This window comes from Galeopterus variegatus, unplaced genomic scaffold, assembly GCF_000696425.1.
Source record: "Galeopterus variegatus unplaced genomic scaffold, G_variegatus-3.0.2 Scaffold624, whole genome shotgun sequence".
Classification (NCBI taxonomy): domain Eukaryota; kingdom Metazoa; phylum Chordata; class Mammalia; order Dermoptera; family Cynocephalidae; genus Galeopterus; species Galeopterus variegatus.
Genome location: NW_007726735.1, coordinates 230,518 through 253,440, shown reverse-complemented (window position 1 = coordinate 253,440; position 22,923 = coordinate 230,518). Strand labels below are relative to the sequence as shown.

The following is a 22,923-nucleotide window of genomic DNA, read 5'->3' as shown; positions in this document are numbered from 1 at the left end:
CAGGAGCCTTCAAAAATATGTGTTCAATAATGGCATCACAAAATGAGACTGAAAATGAGCAATCACAAGCTGGCCTTTTTATGTTGATATTTCTAAAATTTTTGATAGTATTTTAATTTTGAATTATTTCAAATATTTTGGTATAACATATTTATGTAAAGTATTCATATAAAGCATGCACACATTTTGGTATAATATATACTAATACAGCACATAAACTATAACTATACTGGATATGAAAAAGAGGAAAAACTGTTAACTCAGAATAGAACATAAATAAGTATCAACTGAAAAGCTTCAAGCTGGCTGTTTAGAGAGTGGTGCTAATAACACCAAGGTCCAGGGTTCCATCCCTATACCAGCCAGCTGCTCCCCTAAACCCCCCAAAAAGAAAAGCTTCTATATTAGATAAGAAAAGAATTTTGTCATATAAGAGGTAAAATTGACCATATTCGTGATTTTGAAAGGCTCCTGATCCTTCACATGAAATAATATAAGCTATCCCTGATGTCATCCTTTCTGGTACCAGCTGCCATGTGAATGATATAAAATGGGGCTCCAGAAGACAGATTGTAGTCCTGTATCCTATTGCTCACTAAAAGGATCCAAGCTTCCTTAAGAATAACAAATGCTTTATTTAGGAGAGGGGGAAATAAGATGGACCTAGAAAATCTTTTTGTTCTTGGAATGCAGTTTCCAAGTTTTAGTAGCAATGCTGGAATGGAGAAAGAGGTTTCCCACACATAGTTTAGGCAGTGACATATAAATATGAAATACAGCAGGTATAGTCACTTGTAAATACCTTGAATTTCTAAGATTCATAAGGATCCTAAAAAGGAAAGGTAACATGAAGGATGCTATGAAAAAAATCAATAAGTATTACGAAAAATTCTCCTTCTTTTGTAGAAAAAAGTAAGTTATCAGGTGTCAACAAATAGATTCAATAGAAAATGTCTTTAAATTGTTTGTCATTATCTTATGTTGGAAAACAAGGAAGTGTTTACAAACTGCAAGTACTATGATAAAACAACAAAACTAACAAACCTATGATAGTTGTTGATTTGACCACAAGAATATTTAGTTTCTAGTGCTACTAAATGTCTTCACAAGCAATTGAGCAAGTAATAGTCTTCTAAAAGCAGGTATTAGAAACAAATACAATGAAAAATAGAGCCAGGCTTCTGATATAACAATTTTGGGTAGAAAACAACAATCCTCAGGATGTTAAGTAGGGACAAGATATCTCAAGATTGAGCTCTGAATGCAATTTCTGCACTGCAGATCATTACTGCACCTATTAGGGTGACATACTAAGTCTTTTTTTTTTTTTTACTTTTTCAGTGTGATTAGGCAGAGGCCCAGCTGAAGGCACAGTCCAAAAGGACTTGCTAACATCACATTTAACTCTAGCCATATACATATCGATGATGTGCCCAGAACATCATATCCTAGGAACAAGGTAACTGGTGTCATAACTTTCTTCTTTCCCTAATGCACCCCCAAAATGAGACCTTTTCCTTTTTTTAATAGACTGGTGTTTAAAGTACTCAATTTAGTTACATGTTGTGTGGGGTTAGATTAGCTGGGGACAACAATTTGCCTCACTCAGAGATCCTCTGGAAAAAGAATAACTTCAATTACCTCATTAACTTTACAGCAGTGGTTCTCAAGCTATAAATGCAAATGCAGATTCTAATTCTGGAATGGGGTCTGAAATTCTGCATTTCTCCCAAGGTCCTGTGAATCCATATAATGGTATGCCATAGAACAGGATGTAAAAAATTACTATCCTCCTAAATAAATTTTGCAGTAAAGTAGCCAAGTCTAAGTAAGTGTTTCTCATGTGGTGGTTCTTGACCACCTGCACTTAAAACCATCAGGGTGTTTGTTAAAAATGTAGCTTACTGGACTCCTACCCCAGATCTCCTGAACCAGACTTTCTAGGAGTTAAACCCAGGACTGCACATTTTTTAAAAGTGCCACAAGTGATGCTAGAAACACTAAAGTTTTAGAACCAATAGGCTACTGTTTGTCACTTGATGACAGATAGCCAGAAACCACAAATTTACTAAGTTAAAAAAAGCATCACCATGTTATCAGTTTAAGATTCTCCTTAACTGAGACTTGCATAATTGTAACAGTTGTACATACTGAATAAACATGGAAAGGTTACTTCACAATAAGGGGTTTAAATTTTGTTTTATTCCTTTTATTAGCAGATGAAGAAACCTATTCTGAAAATTTTCAAAGACCTAGAAGTTGTCATATTGCCACTCGTTATATCTTGGGGATTGACTCTTAGCACATGCAACGTCATCGCTCTTATCTTCTATGACACTAATTAAAGAGGGTCTGAATGCCGAGCTTTTTGTCACCACAGGGAAGCATAATCACGAGTATTATCCTTGACAAGGTTCTGACTGAATTCTGCTACATCATTGAAGCCCCAAGGTTCCCATTAAACCCAGTTACACGGAAGTCAGCTGTCACTATTTCCAAAACTAAGAAAGTGAATAGACTTTTAATCAGTTCCTCTTTTCACCTTCTCATTCACCCATCCACCCATCCACTCATCCATCCATTCAATAAACACTCAAAGGTCATATGCCAAAAAAAATGAATAACCTAGAAGAAATGAATAAATTCCTAGAAACATACACTCTACTAAGACTGAATCATGAAGGAATAAAAATGTGAACAGATTAATAATAAGAAAGAAGACTGAATCAGTAGCAAAATGTCTCCCATCAAAGAAAAGCCTGGGACCTGGTGGGGTTCACTGAACTTTAAAGAACTAATACCAATGCTTCTCAAACTCTTCCAAAAAAAAAAAACTGAAGAGGAGGGAATACTTCCAAACTCATTTTATGAGGCCAGCATGATGCTGATACCTGTGGAGTATACATAAAGCAAATGTATTTCACAGGGCCTGGTTTTCCAAAGCCTTGCAGTTTCAAATGTTAACCTTGCAAAGGACAGGAAATTTTCCCCAGGCTAGTCTCTGTTGTAAGATAAAGAATTGTAACACAGCAAGGTTGCTGGCTCAAACAGACAGATTACTGACTGATACCTTAAGACACTGGGAAATTGTGGTAAGAAGAGAATGTTTGCTAAGATCAAGCTTTTGTTGGTGGATCAACTTAACTTCTTGCAAATTGCATTATTGAATGTCACCTTGCTTGTCTTACTGAATGTTACCAGCTTCTATTGTTAAACTTGTTAAACTATATTTAGCAAACCCCCCACCTATGTTCTCTTCCTGAAACTTCCTGGTCTGGAGAATAAATGTGGGAAGAGAATCCCAATTCGGGGTTAATTTCCCAAATGGAAGGAATGCCTCTCTCTTGAGGTTTCCAGGAGATTAACCCCTTTTCGGGGCTTCTCACTGCTCAGAAGAGCTGGGCTTTGAGTAATCTTTGGTGGTGCCGTCACCCAGGGGAAAAGGGGTGATGAATCCATGGGAGGCAAAGCAAGAGATACCAAAGGCAGACAAGGACATAAGAAAAGAAAATTGCAGGCCAATAACCTTGATGAACACAAATGCAAAAATCCTCAACAAAATACTAGTGAACCGAATCCAACATCACATTAAAAGGATCATTCACTATGATCAAGTGAAATTTATCCCTGGGATGCAAGGGTGGTTCAACATATGCAAATCAATAAATATGAAAAAGCACATTAACAGAAGGACAAAAACCATACGATCATCTCAATAGATGCAAAAAAGCATTTGACAAAATTCAACATCCTTTCATGATTAAAAACTCTCAACAAATTAGGTATAGAAGGAATGTATCTCAGTGCAATAAAAGCCATATAAGACAGGACCATAGCTAACTAACATCATACTCAACAGCAAAAAGTTAAAGTTTTTCCTCTAAGTTCAGGAACAAGACAAGGATGCCCACTCTTACTTCTCTTCAACATGGTATTGGAAGTCCTAGCCAGAGCAATTAGGCAAGAAAAAGTAATAAAAGACATCCAAACTGGAAAGGAGGAAGTTAAAATGTCTCTGTTTGCAGATTACATGATCTCATATACAGAAAACCCTAAGACTCCACCAAAAAACTGTTAGAACAAATATATGAATTCAGTAAAGTTGAAGGATACAAAATCAACATACCAAAAATAGTAGCGTTTCTATACACTAACAGTGAACTATCTGAAAAAGAAATCAAGAAAACAATCCCATTTATAATAGCATAAAGAAAAATAAATACATAGGAATAAATTTAACCAAGGACGTGAAAGATCTGTACACTGAAAACTGTAAAACATTGATGAAGGAAATTGAAAAAGACAAATAAATGGAAAGACATCCCATGCTCATGGCTTGGAAAAATTAATATTGTTAAAATGTCCATATTGCCCAAAGTGATCTACAGATTCATTGTGACCCCTGTCAAAATTCCAATGACATTTTTCACAGAAATAGAAAAACAATCCTAAGATTCCTACAGAACTACAAAAGACCCCAAATAACCAAAGCAGTCCTGAGCAAAAAGAATAAAGCTGAAGGCACCACACTACCTGATTTCAAAATGTACTAACAAAGCTATAGTAATCAAAATAGTATGGAGATTTATCCAGTTAGCTCAGTTGGTTTCAGCATGGTGTTGATAACACAAGGTTCAGTATTCAATACCTGTACTGGCCAGCAGCCAAAAAATGAACAAACAAACAAACAAAACCCCCCCAGAACAACAGAAACCAAAAAACCCCTAGCATTGTACTGGATTAAAAACAGACACATGGACCAATGGAACAGACTAGAGAGCCCAGAAATAAATCCACATATTTATGGTCAGTTGATTGTTGACAAAGCTGCCAAGTACAAACAATGGAGAAAGGGCAATCTTTTCAACAAATGGTGCTGAGAAAACTGAATATCCACATGCAGAAGAATGAAATTAGACCCTTATCTTACACCATATACAAAAATCAATTCAAAATGGATTAAAGACTTAAATGTAAGACCTGAAACTGTAAAATTACTAAAAGAAAACATAGGGGAAAAGCTCCATGATATTGGTCTGGACAATGATTCTTTTGGATATGACCCCAAAAGCAAAAATAGGCAAATGGGATTACATCAAACTAAAAAGCTTCTACACAGCAAAGGAAACAATCAACAGAGTGAAGAAACACCCTATGGAATGGGAGAGAATATCTGCAAACAATATGTCTGGTAAGAGGTTGATATCCAAAATATATAAGGAACTCAAACTACTCTACAGCAAGAAAACATATAAGTTGATTAAAAAATGGGCAAAGAACCTGAATAGACACTTCTCAAAGAAGACATACAAATGGCCAAAAGGTATAGGAAAAAAAATGCACAACATCACTAATCCTCAGGGAAATGCAATTTAAAACCACCATGAGGGGCCGGCCCAGTGGTGCACTGGATAGTGCGCCGCTTGGGAAGCGTGGTGGCGCTCCCGCCCGAGGGTTCGGATCCCACATACAGACCGGTTCCCGCTCACTGGCTGAGCGAGGTGTGGGAGCAACACCGAGGGTTGCGATCCCGTTGCCGGTCCCGGTCTGGTACGGGCGCGACACTGAGGGTTGCAATCCATTGCCGGACACGGAAAAAGACAAAAAGGAAAAAATATATATATATACTGTAATCCCGTTGCCGGGTCCCGGTCTGGTACGGGCGCGACACTGAGGGTTGCAATCCATTGCCGGACACGGAAAAAGACAAAAAGGAAAAAATATATATATATACTGTATACTTGAAAACTGTTGAAATAGATTTTAAGTGTTCTAACCGCCCCCCCCCCCAGTAAATATATGAGGGTACTTCAAAAAGTTTGTGAAGGGGCCGGCCCGGTGGCGCACTGGATAGTGCGCCGCTTGGGAAGCGCGGCGGCGCTCCCGCCCGAGGGTTCAGATCCCACATGCGGACCGGTTCCTGCTCACTGGCTGAGCGAGGCGCGGGAGCAACGCCAAGGGTTGCGGTCCCGTTGCCGGTCCCCGGTCCGGTGCGGGGGCAACACTGAGGGTTGCGATCGTTGCCGGACACGGAAAAAGAAAAAAAGAAAAAAAAAAAAAAAAAAAAAAAAAAAAAAAGTTTGTGGAAAATATAATTAAAAGATAATACAAATCGGGCCGGCCTGTGGCTCACTCGGGATGATTCCAGTTTGGATGTCTATTATCAGTGTGGTGCTGATAATACCAAGGCCACGGGTTCGGATCCCATATAGGGATGGCCGGCTTGCTCACTGGGTGAGCATGGTGCTGACAACACCAAGTCAAGGGTTAAGATCCCCTTACCGGTCATCTTTAAAAAAAAAATAATAATACAAATCTTTCCATTAACTTTTTGAAGTACCCTTATATGAGGTAATACATATGTTAACTAGCCTGATTTAGTCATTCTATAAAGTATACATATATGAAAATATCATGCTGTACACATAAATATATATAACTTTTATTTGTCAACTAAAACACTCACTCAAAGGGCATATGGAATTGTACTAGGTGTAGTGTACAATAAAAAGATAGTAAGACAGACAAACCATCTATGATAGTTGGAATCCTACAATGGCCCTCCAAGATCTCCCACCCACTAAGGTTTGAATGTTTGTCTCCTCCAGGATTCATGCTGAAATTTAGTTGCCATTGTAACAGTATTATGAAGTGGGACCTTTAAAGAGTATTTAGGTGGACTAATGTCTTTATCATAGGAGTGAGTTTTTTATCACAGAAACGGGCTTGCCCCCTCTTGTTCTCTTTCCTTCTCTATGCCCTTCTGCCATGGGATGCTTTCTGCCACATTAAGACACAGCAAGAAGGCCTTTGCCAGATGCTAGCCCCTCAATCTTGAATTTCCCAGCCTCCAGAACTGTGGGCCAATAAATTTTTGTTCATTATCAATTACCCAGTCTGTGGTATTCTGTTATAACAGTACAAAATGAACTAAGACATCATCCTCATTCTTGGAACTATGGATATATCATATCATATACCCTGTTTATCTTCCTTATGTGGAAGAAGAAATTTTGCAGATGTAATTAAATTTACTAGTTAGTTACTTTACAATTAATCAAAAGAGATAATATGGGTAAACCCAATCTCATCACATAAGCCCTCTGGATGGTAGCAGAAGAGGAAGTCAGTGAGATTTGAAGTATGAGATGCCAAAATACCATCGCTGGCTTGAAGATAGAGGGGGCCATGCTGTAAGGCATGCAGGTGACCCCCAGGACCTGAAAGTGGCCTGAGACTGACAACCAGCAAGGAAAGTGGGACCTTAGTCTTATAACCATAAGGAAGTGAATTCTGCCAAAACATGAATGAGCTTGGAAACAAACTCTTTCCCAAAGCCTCCAGGTAAGTGCTCCACATTCTGTCCAGTACTTGATATTATCACCTTTTTAAGTAATACCTCAGTGTGGTTTTATTTTCCATTCCCTTGAGTACTGATGAGGTTGAGCATTATTTATTGGCCATTTGGAATTCCTCTTCGGTAAAGTACCAGTTCAAGTGTTTTCTCAATTTTCTATTGGGTTGTCTTTTCCTTGTTTGTAGAAATTCTATATATCCTGGATATCATCTGTTTGTTGTATTATTGGAAATCTCTTACACCACAGCTTATCTTTTCATTCTCTATGATGTGCAAATCATTTTTCAAAATTTGTTTTTAATGGAAAAATCTATTACCTAGTTTTTGTAAGAAATAAGTTTAAGCAAACCAGTTTACATCCTTGGTTTAAGAATCCCTTCAAATAATAAACATCTAGAAATTTAGAAGAGCAAAGAAGAAAGTTAAAAGAAGTGAGTAAGGAAATACTTTTTTTTTGGTGGCTGGCTGGTACAGGGATTGAATCTGGACCTCGGTGTTATCAGCACCACACTCTAACCAACTGAGCTAACTGACCAGCTCCCCAAAACTAGTCTGTAATTCTAAAATTAGCAGCATTGCATTGGCTACTTCAGGAATTCAAAATAATATGCCTTTGTATGAATGACCATATTTTCCACATACTTTTTTCCAAGCATAAATGGAATAACTGTTTCATAAATGAATTGAAAATAATAACCATGTATGTTACAATATGACTTAAAAGTCATATTTTATGTCATAATATGAGATAACATTAACCATCCAGCTCCCAAACATAGCCACTGCAAAAGGAATTGGAACATAGTAAATCCTTGGCCCCGCCACTGATGCCATTCTTTTATCTGATTTTGTGGTCATCTATGACTTATCTTCTCACCCTCCCTAAAGGTATCATCCTACTATTTTACCACTCCTATTTAAAAAACAATGCCACTACAGTTAAGTCTGTATTTCTTATTTCAGACACCTTTATATACAACAGCCATAATTTCCTTTACGGTCTCTGTCTCTTTTTATAATGTGTGTGTGTGTGTGTGTGTGTGTGTGTGTGTGTGTGTGTGTGTGTGTGTGTGTTAACAGAAGTCTTTTTATCTCCTAAGTCTCTTTCCCATTGTGTGAGTACAATATAAGACTTGTGCTTGATTCTGAGGCAGCTGAGAAAGGAAGTATGTGGATGAGAATATATTATAGCTACAGATTCTTCATTTCAAATGGTAGGTGCAATTATAAAAAGGGGAACTATAAAGTTATAAATGTTATTGGTGCCTCAGGTGTGTACTTAGCATCCTGTACTTGAATTCTGAATGCATATTTTCATAGAAGCTTGGTTACAAAGAGTAGTATTATATACAGTATTATATCCATACTTCTGAAACTGGAGTATGCATGGAGAGTGGATTACAGAAAAACAAAATAAATATTTTAGACACTTGTTTTGGTTTCTCCTAATGGTTGGTAATTTAAAACCATAGATCTGTATTAAAACAAACAAAAATAAAGAGTGGAATGCTTAAGAAAACTCTAAGTTCCTTACAAGGCAACTTTAAGCTCTATACTCCAGTCCTTTTCTGATGTCAGTGGTACTTCAAGAAAAATTTATGTCATTATCCCTCACCCCCATCTCTATAGAGAAAGACATGCGGGAGAACATGGCAGTTAGGCATAAAGGGGTATGAAGTAGGAGTTAAGCTGACTTTCATGTTTTATAAAAATATGTTTTTGTGGGTAGCCTGTAAACCTTGCCAGGCTACAATATATAACACTGTTTCTAAGAGGAAAGGCTTTTCACTTTTGCTTGTAAGTTAAGTTTGTGTAAGTTTTAAAAATTGTAAGTTATTTGTTAGAACAGTTCTACTTCTAGGAATTTACCCAAAAGAAATAATAAGAGATGTAAGCAAAGAATTATATGATGCTTATAGTTTTATTTTTGAGAATAAAAACTCAGAAATAGCACAAATGCCCAATAAAAGGGATCTGGATAAGTACAAAGATTAAATATGCTGCAGTCATTAAAATCCTATTATAAGGGCCGGCCCGGTGGCGCACTGGATAGTGCGCCGCTTGGGAAGAGCGGTGGCACTCCCGCCCGAGGGTTCGGATCCCATATACAGACCGGTTCCCGCTCACTGGCTGAGCGAGGCGCGGGAGCAACACCGAGGGTTGCGATCCCGTTGCCGGTCCCGGTCCGGTACGGGGGCGACACTGAGGGTGTCGGTCCGTTTCCGGACACGGAAAAAAAAAAAAAAAAAAAAAAAAAAAAATCCTATTATAAGAAAATATTCATAGACATGACATAATATTTCCAATATACAATAGATTAAAAAAAGGTGAACCATAAAAAACTAATACCATGTTTTTTCAATATACATAACATATGCATTAAAAAAAAAAACCTGGAAGAATATGTCAAAATGTTAACAGGTTCCTCTTTTTCCCCTGTGTATTTTTTTTTCCAAATTTTCTATAGTAAATATGTATTACTTTGGAATTATAAAAAATTCAAATTAAATATATAGGAGTTTATATACGCACACAAAGAACTTCTGATTCTTTATTATCAACTGGTTCAATGACAAAAGGTAATAATAGGAAAAAAAGAAATATTTTCCTCTGAATTTTTATATACTTTTTCTTGAAGAGAGAATTACATTCATCAAGATCCACTGAACACAGAACAAAGAGATATTATCTCTCACCTATCAGACTGACATAGATCAATCAAAATGAACGTGAAGGTCCAGTGAGACAAAGACAACTCATGCACTGCTGATATAAATCTAAACTGAACAACCCTTCTGGAAGGGCAATTTTAAAGTCTGTATCGAAAGCCCTAAAACTGCATACCTTTTAACCAATCAACTATATTTCTAGGATTTATCCTAAGGAAGTAATTGGACAAGTCTGCAAAGACAATATATATACTAGGCTATTCTCAGCAATATCATTTATAATAATGAGCTGAAAACAATCCCCATGTACACCAATAGGGTAAATTAAATAACAGTATAACCATTAAATGGACTACTGTGTACCCATTAAAAATTATGCTGCAGAACTCTATTCTCTGATATTGCAACTCATGTAGTGAAAACAGATTGGTAGTAAAACAGCCTTTATATATTATTCCTCTTTTATAATTTAAAGAAAAGTGAGAATGTATATATTCATAAATATATTTGGAAGATTTCAAACTAACATTCACTACTAATTACCTTGGATAAGTGGAATTATGAATTATATTTATGGTCTTCCTTAACTTTTTATACTACAATGAACATGTACAACTCTCTTTTTTTTTTTTTTTTTTTTGCAGCTGGCTGGTACTGGGATCTGAACCCCTGCTGTAACATGGTCCTCTAACCAACTGAGCTAACCGGCTAGCCACGTACAACTCTTAATATCACAAAAAATGATTTTTCAAGTCTATTAAGCTGAACCAGTCTGATTAAGAAAATATAATTAGTTTTATTGTTTTCTACTCTAGCCTCATTTCTAACGCCCTAGAAGATGCTTCCTGATTTGAACATGTAATACTCAGTGCAGGATAAATGTGCCAAATGCATAGTTAATGCTTCTATTAACAAAGAAGACGTGCTTAAATGGCAGTCTTTGTTAACAAGATTTTATTTCGGGGGGAGGGAATATATATACACACACACACACACACACACACACACACACACACTCCGATATATAGATATATACAGATATTTTATACATATATATATATATAAAATAGTGTATACACACACACACACACACACACACTCTGACCTTCAGATGCTCCTTGTAAGGAACTTGTAATTATGATTGAGCCCTCATTTACTGCTAACTTCTCCCTTTGCCTCTGACTTCTCAACTGTTATTTAACAATGTTTTCAGCTTTAGTCACCATGGTGGCTTAATGTCTTCATGGATATAGTAAAACACTGCTAAAGTGTGATTTATAAATAAATAATACAGAAGAAAACTTCAATTCTATTCAAGACATTATGCCCCAATATAACTGTCCAATATAACTTCCTGTGATGATGAAAAGATTATCTGTGCTGTCCAATATGACAGACAGTAGGTCTGTTCAATGTACTGTCCAATATGACACCTATGGCTACTGAGCACTTGAAATGTGGCTAGTCCAATTGAGGAATCGAATTTTTTATTTTAAATAATTTTGGTTTAATAACCACCTATGGCTATTGGCTCCTGTATTGGACAGCACAGTTCCAGAAAAATCCATAGTACATATACTGTGACTGATACAAAATGTATATAAATAAGGATCCAAGAAAAACACAATTTCCACTCAAGTCCTGGCACTCCAGTGCATATTTCCAGGACTAACAAAACCATAATTTTGTGGGTTACAGATTACAGCCTTGAAAAATTAAGTGGCATTTTAGCAATCCTTATTCTTTTTATCTAGGAAATAAGTATTAATTTCCTGAAAGTCTCAACTTTCATGACTTCAGTAACCACTGCATTACCTTGGCTCACCCACTGCATCTCAATTAGTTTTCTGTTTTTAGGTGTAATATTCGTCTCCCTCTTCACCTCTCATCCTGCCCTCAAATGTAGGTGCTGAGTCCTTGGTTTCTTGTTTTCTGCTTCCATTCAGAAGGGATTTCTTACAGCGTCAACTATGACTCCTATTTGCCTTCTGTGAAATAGCATCACCTCACCATACAACCTTAACTATACCATTAACCTGAGACTGCTCCTCATTTATAAAATAACTTAGATGGTTAGACTGTTTCCAATTTTAGGATTCTATGAATTATTCTGCTGGCCTAGTTATTGATTTTGTTTCTATTTTTTGCTCAGGTTTATTCCTACTCTCACCTTTTTAAACGCTGGTGTACCCCACAGTTGTCAGTGACCAGCTTTTCCACTCTCTACACTCTTCTTCCAAGAACCTTATAAACTCTATGACTCTCTTGGATTTATGCTGTAGTCCTAACTTCACTCTAAAGCTCCAGATTTAGTGGCCGGCCTGTGGCTCACTCGGGAGAGTGCGGTGCTGATAACACCAAGGCCACAGGTTCGGATCCCATATAGGGATGGCCGGTTTGCTCACTGGGTGAGCATGGTGCTGACAACACCAAGTCAAGGGTTAAGATCCCCTTACCAGTCATCTTTAAAAAAAATAAAAAATAAAGCTCCAGATTTACATTTCTATTTGCTGCACATGATTAACTAGACATGCTACCAACCGTTTAAAGGTATCAGGCTAACCAAAGAAATCATATGAACCAAACTTCTTTGTTAGTATGACTTAGTGATCAAAAACACAAGTTTTAGGATCAGATATATCTCAATTTGAATCTCAGTTGTCACTGATTAGCCGTGATCAATTTGAATCACAGTTGTCACTGATTAGCCATAATCAAATTACTTAATCTCCTGAGTCTCAATTTTCCCATGTGTGTTTTGGGGTCAAAAATATTACAACTCGGGGCCGGCCCGGTGGCGCACTGGATAGTGCGCCGCTTGGGAAGCGCAGCGGCGCTCCCGCCCGAGGGTTCGGATCCCACATACAGACCGGTTCCCGCTCACTGGCTGAGCGAGGCACGGGAGCAACACCGAGGGTTGCGATCCCGTTGCCGGTCCCCGGTCCAGTACGGGGGCAACACTGAGGGTTGCGATCCGTTGCCGGACACGGAAAAAGACAAAAGACAAAAAAAAAAAAAAAAAAATATTACAACTCACTACGATTTTTGTATGTTAATGTTTTATACATATTTGGCTTAGCACAATACCTGGAATATGCTAAGAGCTCGATAAATATTAGCTACTATTACTAGCAATGACATGATACCATATTTCTAATCCTCCACTTCTACCAATTGTTATCTTTGGTGTTATGAACACTGCGCTCTAAGTGCCAATTCATTTATCTTTGACTCCTTCTGTCCTTTATCTTTTTAATAAATTCAATCAGCATTTGCACATTTTCATTTTCTACCCATCCGGGTCGCTAGAGTTTTAAATATTCATGAAGCCTCTTTTTATTTTTGTTCCCCCTACTTTACCTAGCATAATGCCTAATACGAAAAAGTTCTGCTATCATAAAACAATCAAATAATCTTCATACCTATTTCCCCACTGGATCCCTTATACTCTTTGAGGGCAGGAGTGTCTTGGTTCTCTTTGTTAAACCTACAACTGCCAAAGTCCCTTGGTCAAAAAATGTTTATTGAATGATTGTTGACCATTTTTATAAACCTGCCATCAAACTAGCTTCCTCATATGTGAAAGGCAGCTCTTATGTTACCTAATCCAATCATTTATTCTGACCAAATTGGCCTTACCACAACATTATCAAGAGCGGTCTCACTGAATTAGTCAGAACCTTTATTTTGTATCAAAAAATTCTACTCAAATTAAGCAGAACAGGGAATTTACTACTTTACGTAATCTGAAAGTCCAGAGATAGCACTAACTTTAGGCATGGCTATTGATCTAAAGGTTCAGTGTCATCAGAACTTGGTTCCACTGTTCCATCTTTTGGCTCTGCTTTCCATATGTTGGCAAGTTCCAAGCTTACATTCTATTCTCTCAGCAACCCCAGGGCTCAAAGTATGCCTCCTTTTCAATAGTTCAACAACAAATTCAAAGTGAACACTCATGTGCTGACTGGAAAATATGTCCATCTCTGAACAATCGTGGCCAGAGCAATGAACTATACTAATTAGCTAAGCCTGAATCATATGCATACCTTGTGTCAGCATGACATTCGTGTAACTGAGAGGGGGGTTCTCTAAGAAAATTGGGGTATCATTATCGGATGAAAGGGGAGTGGATGATGGATTTGAAAAGTTAATGTCCCCTATGCTCTAAAACTTTTTGCATGTTGTCCACCACTGCTTGGAATGGCTTTTCTTCTCATTTCTACCTAATCCAAGCTATATACCTTTCTGCTCCAAGAAGTCTTCTGTGATTTCTTCTAAGATTTTTCTTGTCCACTGAATCATGTAACCCATTTCCAAGTATTTCCTTTTTCCTAAAGATCTACCTTTTAAAACAAACAGGATGGAAAACCTCAAGAAAATGTTCCTGATAAATTCTAATCACCTCCAGTTACAAATGCTATGGGTAATACATGCTGTTTCCTAGGATGTAAACTCTTGAAGGAAAGCAGCTCTACCATGTACATTCCACACATTATGAAAGAACAGTATTTGAGGCAATTTTTATATATATATATATAGCATTCAAATAATTTTACTTGGCTTTAAACAGTCTAGGGTCTAAGAAAAACATTTTAGCTACCACAAGTTGGTCTGTATTCATCAAAGTACCTGCTATAAAAGGAAAACTAGAAGACTATGGGTTATGGAGTTACCTCAAACTAGGCTCAAATCCTGCTTAATACCCCTTCCCCTGCCGTTTAGACACATGTCTTTGAGCAAATTATTTAACATCTCAAAACCTTGGTTTCACTATCTGGAAAAACAGGTGAAGGTTGTGTGGTATAGTGGAGAGAACAGTTAGATGAACCTGGACTGAAATTCTACCACTAGCACTAACTATATGACTTTCTCTGAGCAATTCCTCACATGTAAAGTGGGGATAATAATATTTAGTCCATGGGTTGCTGAGTGCATTTAACAAGGCAATGTATTTTGAACTACCTAACACAATAAATAGCAAATAGTGAACAGTCAATAAGTGATGTTATCAGCATTAAATCAGCATTATCTGTTTAAAACAATTCAGAGGCCTTTATTTTTGTACTAATTACCAAGGTCCACCAAAGATTTCTTATATTTAATAAGTGATATTTCTTCATGTTAGAAATGACTCTAGTCTAATAGGTTGTAAAGTACCTTGTAATCTTTTTTTTTTTTTAACACTTTTTGACCAGATAAAATGTCAACCAACAAAAAATTTGGCTTATACAGAAACTATTAAAGTGGGGATAAAAACATACTTAAGGCTGGTTGGTTTGCTCAGTTGGTTAGAGCAAGGTGTTGTAACACCAGGGTCAAGGGTTCAGATCCCCATACTGGCCAGCCGGAAAAAAAAGGAAGGGGAAAAAAAAAACTTAAAAATTCAGAGCACAGTAAGGAAAAACCTTTTTGGGATTACTTATTGTTCTTCATAAATGCCTTTGGGTTTTCTTTGCTAGGTGATAAGATATTTCTTAAAGGCTTCTAGAACTACTTAAAAGCAGGTAAGTAGAGCATGGTACTGAGAACACCAAGGTCAAGGGTTCCCCTATACTGGCCAGCCGCCAAAAACAAAAAAAGAAGGTAAGATAATGAGCTAGATAGACTACTGTAATCAACTTGTTCTTTAGCTTCAGGCTTAATGTAGTAATACGGAAATGACTCACATCAGTATGAAATCGCTATGCCATATAGCCACCTCCTGAACAGAATCAGGAAATTTTGGATATGAATGACAATTTTAGATGCTGTCTATCAGAACACATACAGAAGGCAAATGGCTGATTGTATTTACCTTAGAAAGAAAGTTTAATTTTAATATCATTCACTAGAAAAATACAAATTATATTCAGTACAACTGTTTCTAAAAAGAGATTAAATAAGCAGGCATTTAATTGCTTCCATTTTAAACTATAGTAAAAGTTTCTTCGGAAAGAATAGTTTTTTGAAGTGGTTTAACAGTTCTGTTTATTTTTCCAACATGAGTGAATCATATCTAATACTTATCAATATTTTAGTGAGTGCAAAAACATAGGAAAGGTGTTAAATCTAAGATTTTAAAATAAAATAATAAAACGGAATAAATATAAGACACAGACTACTGCACATTCTTTGACTACAAAAACACTACATGAATATAAAATATTTACATCATATTATACAAAACCTGTGTAAGGGTTTTTTCCCCCTTTTATTTGTGTAAAACATGAATAGACTCAGTTTTTAATCTACTCCTGAGGAAGCTATATTTAAAACATGAGAGAAATGTTGAACACCTCAGTTACCAGACATTGTTCCCTACAAGTAAGAAAACCAAATAATACCTAATTCCTATTCTCTTTCCTGTGTTTAAAAATAGGTGTAAAGAAAAGTAATGCTTTAAAATGGAAAAGCAAAAGTAGATATGGTGGAAAATCTCTTTCCTAAGTAGTTTTCTTACTTTCAACTTTTCTTGGAGGACATGAGGAGTGGTAGAGGAATGTGAGGGAAGTCTGAAGATGGGCTCTAGTTATTTTTACATGTACATTTGGTAAGTCAACTAGATGAAGGCAGAGAAAGAAGTTACAGAGCTAGGGTTCGCATTACACACATATACACACCACAGATAATTCTTTCGAAAAAACACCAGTGCTGAAATCGATCCTTCCCTGACAATGCAGCGACCAGAGACACCCCTGCTACTCAGATCTATTAAGAGCACTCTACGGTGCCAAGTCTCTGCAAAGTCAATTTGGCATCCCCAATCTGAAAAGGCCTGCAGAAACTGGGGCAGGGCCAGAAACTGATTTCTCGTCGCCACCCATCAATCCCCTCCGGTCCCCTTCCCAGAGAGATGCTGCTGACCGCCGCCTCGCCCCAGGCTCGAGGTCTGGCCCGCAGGCCCGGAGTCCTGGATGGGTTGGAGCAGTAGGCTTATGCCCGTTACCCGGGCGTTACCCGAGTCCCAACCGGGAGCCTACGGGACCAGTTGCTGTAACCACCCCCGAATCCTCCTCCCCCGGCTGAGGCGGCTTCCCCGGAGCCCGGCTCTCCTGCCAATGGGGATGCCCCTCCGCCCGGCTCACCGGCCCGAGTGGTGTCCGTCAGGTCGTGGTTGGCCGCTCCCCGGGGAAACTCCCTCAGTTTCCGGCCGCTCAGGCTCAGCACCCCGGTCACCGCCGCCTCCTCCAGGGCTCGGTCGAGGGAGCGGCTCCACGAGCCCGGGCCAGGACCAGGAGCTGCCCCGGAGTTTGGGCTGCAGTTAACACCGGAGAGGTTACCTCCGGACGCTACGGGGCCAGAGTACTCGGCAGCCACTGCCACAGACACCAAGCCCACGGCCGCCATTTCCCAGCCAACAACGCTCGGGTCGGCGGCTTGGCGCATGCGCGGACCGAACCGATGGGTGGGCGGGGAAAGGGGCTTTTAGACTCGGGACCGTTTCCTTGATGGACAGCGCCGTAGTGCCCGTCCGCACAGCCAGGCGCTTGCCACGCCCACATCGAGGTTTTCAAGGGAAATTAAAAGGAACTAATATCTGGATCAGCTTCTTACTCTAGGCTCCCAGTAGCATTTCTAAAATGCCTTTACAAAAATCCTTCACACAGCACTCCTCACCAAACCTTTTCTGCCTACCTCCCTCAGTAGTGGATTAGATTAATAAGCATTAAATAAAGGTTTCTTAACATTGTTGCTGCCAGAAACTTGGGCGGTGAGTGGACCAGACAGTCTGGGATACAACCTAAAACCTTTTCCAACTTCTTTCATTGTATTACAATATGATTTAAATCGAGACTTGTGGATTCACTACTATATTGGTTGAAAGAAAAAAATACGTGCTAATTTGGCTCCAAACTCCATAATTCTCATTGAAAGGGTTATATAAATATTTTAGACCCCTCCCTTTTATAAAATAGCTCTTCTTTTTAATGAAAATAAAAATCTTCAAAAGTACTTGTCCTTTAGGCAAGATCTTGTTGAATAAAGCAGGATGAATTACTGAAGAAACGGTCAAAACTGAAACCATCCATGGCTAGCCAGTTAGCTCAGCTGGTTAGAGTGTGGTGTTATAAGATCAAGGTCAGGGTTTTGGATGCTGGTACCAGCCAACCACCAAAAAAACAAAAACAAATTGAAACTCCTCAAGTAATGAAAGAGTGGAAAATACTTCACCTTAAACCAGTTAGACCCCACTTACATTGCAACCAGTCACTAGCATATTCTTCAGTTTTACATTTAACCATTCCTGTTACATGATGTAAATTTCCCCTACAATTAACCAACTAATATTTACTTTGGGAAATAGAAGAAGCTGTGAGATACAGTCCTTTTCCTACAGGATTATGATCTAATTGTGGATTCCAGGCCAATAGACGAATTAGAGAATAACACAACAAAAAAAGGGTTGAGTAGGGATTATCTATGACTTCAGATAAAAGGAATCTATATTTCATGGATGAATGAGGTCTTGAATCAAACCTGAATTATGAAGTGGGATAGGCTAGCAGGTGTAAGCGATATTCTAGACTGGAAGGAGGATCAGCATGAATACATCCAGGTATGATTTATAATGGTACGCATGGAAGACATTAAGGCCACAGACCAGATAGTTCATGTAAGAGAACAAAAGAAAATAAGGTTGGAGAGATTGTACCAATCATTGAAAGCCCAACTCTTCAATAAAATCTTTTTTTTTTTTTTCAACTTGAAAAGAAATATATTCACAATCTGTAGAGTCACATTCTTGTTACCACTCCCACAACCTTAGGAGTGTCCAAGAAACCCAGAGTCTTTAAAATTTTACAATGTGGTAGTATCTACAATGTGAACACAGTACACTCCGAAAAGAAATAAATTCTTTGACCAAAGTGTCCAAATCTAAATGTAGACTTCCTTATTTTTCTGGATCATTCTTTTTCATTTTTCTTATCCTAACCTCAAAGTTCTTAACAAACTACACTAATGTTTGAAGAAACTTAGAGGTAAATATGTATACATTCTACAATGCAAATCTACATACTTGCAAACACACTGGCTAGAGACATACAAGTGGTAGAAGTAGTAAATATAACTAAAATACATCTACTTGGTCACTTTTATGGGTAAAAATAATAAGACCCAAAGATATTATTCTGTGCTAGTATTCATGAATCTATAGATTAAAATTAATTGGTTTCAAGTTAAAAAGGTCATATTTGTTTTCAGACCTTTGTGTATAAAGTTTTAAAATGAAGACTCCATAGCTCTCTAAATGCCAGCTGAATATTTTCCTGTGGGGTATAAGAGAATTTAAGAGGCAATCCAGTAGCTAAGATATTTCCAATTAAAGCTTTATCTTTCAGAGGATGCTCTATTTCCTTCTCTTCGATGTTCAAAGACAAGTTTGTGAAGCAGGTTTCCTTGGTTTTTTTTAACCCTAAAATGCCCCTGGCCTCCAAGAAACCTAAAAGTGACAAACACTCTGACTGATCCACAGCTTCCACCTGCTGTCTGCAACAGACTTTACTGTAGGCTTCATATAACTTTCCCAGAGTGACCTCTTTGATTTTTAACTGCCTGGTCAAGAGCAGCAAAGAGCAGACTAAGATCTTCTGCTGAAGAGGGAAAGAATCTTGTGCTCCTTCTTGGCTCAAAGTCATCCTGTTACCTTCAATTTCTGAAATGATTTGGGATATGTGACTAAGACCAACCTGCTTGGGAACCAGAGGCTCAGAGGGTGATTTACATTCAGAGAGGGGTTTGAGGACAGTCTAGCTTTTGACATCCGACTCTACAATGTCAATAGCTCTCCTGCAAATATCAAGCGCTTTCGAACATCTCCTGAAACAGCAGAGACTTTGCAAGCACAGACCTGAATCGAAGCATTGTCCAGAACCTGATCTCTAGGTACCTGGTTAAGTCGATCCTGCAAAATGGTGGCCATGTGATTTCTGGTATAAGGTGAGAAGTTCAACGGCTGTGGCTTATGTTTTTCTCTAGCTTGAAGCCTAGACAGAATTGTCTGTGAGTTAGCTATATCAATCAGCACCAATCAAGAACTGTTTCACCATGGCCATTCAAAGTGTGTAAAAAATCCTGCCCTTTGCTCTTCAGCTGATCCATCTCATCCAACACCAACACAATCACAGGGCCCCTTCTCTGCAGTCATATGTTTTTCCAATTTCCTCATCATGACCTTCCTGGAAACTTGGAAACTTCTGGCCTGGAAACTTCTTCCTGATAAATCTCCTGAGTAATAACTGGGAATACAGCCTGGGCACTCCTCAAGGACATGCAATTCAGTATGACAGTTTAAAAGCCTTTCAATTCCTTCTTGAGGTTTTGCAGAATTTGGCTTAAGCAGAGTTTTTCCAGTTCCAGGAGCACTAGAAAGGTAAAGACTTCCAGCTTTTTTCCCCACAGATGTGTTCTCTCAGGGAATTCCTGATGACATCCATCTCCTTATTCCTGGAAGGTAGCCGATCTGGGACAGCTGTACTCAGGGCCAGCTTTGCTTGCTGGTATCAAGTGCCTTCTTGCCTTAACAGTCTCATATATGTAGATTCTTTCTCCAGTGGACATCTCTGCTCAGAACTTGCTGTGTGGTCTCCTGACCTTTTTGAACTGAGGAAAGTACTTTGTTTTGGTGAACTCTAGCTTGTTCTCTTTTGCTAGGAGATTTAATTGTCAGCTGATTGTCAAATACTAATCTGCGTTCCTTAGGTGTATGTGAGCAAGGGGGACCATTCTCTTTCTTGCCCTGCTTTGGTGGAGAACAGGGAGGTAAATGGTGAGTGTTGTATAGGTTGTCATCACCCAGACGTTTTCTGGGGCTGAGAGGCTGGATTTTTTTTTTTCATGTCCAGCAACGGATCGCAACCCTCAGTGTCAAGCCCATACCGGACCGGGACCGGCAACGGGATCGCAACCCTCGGTGTTGCACCCGCACCTCGCTCAGCCAGTGAGCGGGAACCGGTCTGTATGTGGGATCCGAACCCTCGGCGGGAGCGCCACCGCGCTCCCAAGCGGTGCTCTGTAGCAGTGCGCCACCCGGCCGGCCGGAGAGGCAGGATTTTTACGAAAGGAGAACAGGGTATAGCCTGGACAGTCGTTGGTTCTAGTTTATTGTTACTAGAGTTTTTAGTTTTGTCTAATGTCCGAGACAGCTTCTTTTCTGGAAAACGAATGGTAGTCCGTGCCTGGGATCGGGTTGGAGGCACGATGGCAATACAGCTCAGTGCATATTCCTTCTCACGCCTCTCACACACAGCCTCAGGGACTCTCCACAACAAGCTCCTGAACAAACTACACACCTGCAACAGCAGTCCAGCTGGCTCACGCAGTATCTGCAGAGTTCCTGCCTCCCGCCAAAGGCCGGCCTTATTCCTGACTGGCAGTGGCCACGCCACGCGCCTTTGCTACCACCCCCTTTTTTGCATCCAATCCAGCTGGAAGGCCCACGGCCAGTAAGAGAATCAACATGAGGCCACGCCCACTCTCCAATGAAATCTTGATTAGCATTTTCCCGAACTCCTAAATGCAAGAGGTTGTAAAAATGTTTAATCTTGGTGCCAAAATTGTTTAATAACAGCTGCCCAGCGAACTGTCCTATGAACTCTTACTACCACCTGCTTCTTCAGCAAAAAAGTTCCATGATAGATTACCAGTATCTGTTATGAGCATGGGCCACTGTAAAGGCAGGTGATGTATTTGTCATCACTGGCAAATAACATTCATCCAATGCATGTATTGGTTTGTTATTCTGGTCTTCCTAAAATTATTTTGCTATTCTTAGAAAGACATTAACCTATTTAAGAGCAGGATCTCATTTTATATTTTTTAGAAAGATCTCAATTACAATGACTAAGATTCTATTTAAATATTCCATATTAACACTACAATGCTATAGAATTAGTTGCCAGATGAATCTTTCAAAAATGCAGCATTACATCATCTAATTTGATTGCCTACTACCTTCCACATTTACACTAAATTTTTCTGACAAGTTCTCTGGAATATGTCCTTATTTTTCCTATTTACATGCACATCCCATTGTAATCGCAACATACAATGCTAATCCTGAACTGAACAAATTTATAGACTGATGTTTGACTATTCAACTAGATTTTAAGGTCCTTAATATATTAACCTATATGCTATAATTATCTTCCATTGAGCACATTAATAGTTAAAAAATAGTAAGGATGAGTGTAAAGCAGCAGAGACAGAAGATAGGTTATGCACTAACACAGGAGAGAAGATTGGGAAGAGAGAAAAAAGAATTATAATTTTTAAGGAGAACAAGGTACCTGACTGAGTCTGTAGATATTTGAAGGCCAAAAGAAAGGGCTTTAGATATGGGGGGAAATGAAGATACTATATACACGATTATATGAGAACAAGTCCTAGGTAAAGAAAGGATGGGAATAAAGACAGATCAAGGAGTTAATTTTGAGACTTCTAAGGATTTGAGGTTTCTAGTACTACAAAGTAAAGGTAGAATATAAGGGGATTCTCACCCTACTCCCTCAATCTTCTCCATAAAGTAGGTGACATCATCTTATGAGAATGAGATACAGGAAATGGAGTCTTTGTGGGGAGTCCATCAAAGAATCTAGTGATGAATAAAAGAAGTGATGAGAGACAGTCATAAAAAAAGGCTCTGAGCCAAAGGGCTACAGGGATCTATAACATCCCAATACTACTCTGTGGTCTGGAAACAGAAGCTGAAAAATATGCAGTGGGGGTTATTTAGTCTTAGGAATTGATACAGTGAATTTCCCTGCTTCTTCCTGTTTACTTTACAGACTGAAAGTTAACTCCTTCAGGGGCAAAAGTTTCACTCAAATCTCAAATAGCTCTTTTTAGCTCTGCATCTCATTGCATGCAGAAGAAGTTCTTTCTCCTCTTCTACTCACTAGAAATATACATACATGGTCA

The 22,923-nt window shown here is 38.6% G+C and overlaps 1 protein-coding gene and 1 pseudogene across 7 annotated transcripts in view; both read right to left on the bottom strand.

The window, feature by feature from the left end:
- The window catches only part of LRCH3 (leucine-rich repeats and calponin homology (CH) domain containing 3), a 119,036-nt gene extending 101,660 nt beyond the window's left edge, over positions 1-17,376 (bottom strand). For all 7 annotated transcript variants that reach the window (XM_008570702.1, XM_008570705.1, XM_008570700.1 and 4 more), the window contains exon 1: positions 17,091-17,376. In XM_008570702.1, the coding sequence (XP_008568924.1) occupies positions 17,091-17,352 (262 nt within the window). In that variant the 5' untranslated portion in view covers positions 17,353-17,376. The remainder of the gene's footprint in view (positions 1-17,090) is intronic.
- Positions 17,377-19,205: 1,829 nt separating this feature from the next.
- On the bottom strand, positions 19,206-21,504 carry LOC103588888 (annotated as a pseudogene).
- Positions 21,505-22,923: the final 1,419 nt, after the last annotated feature.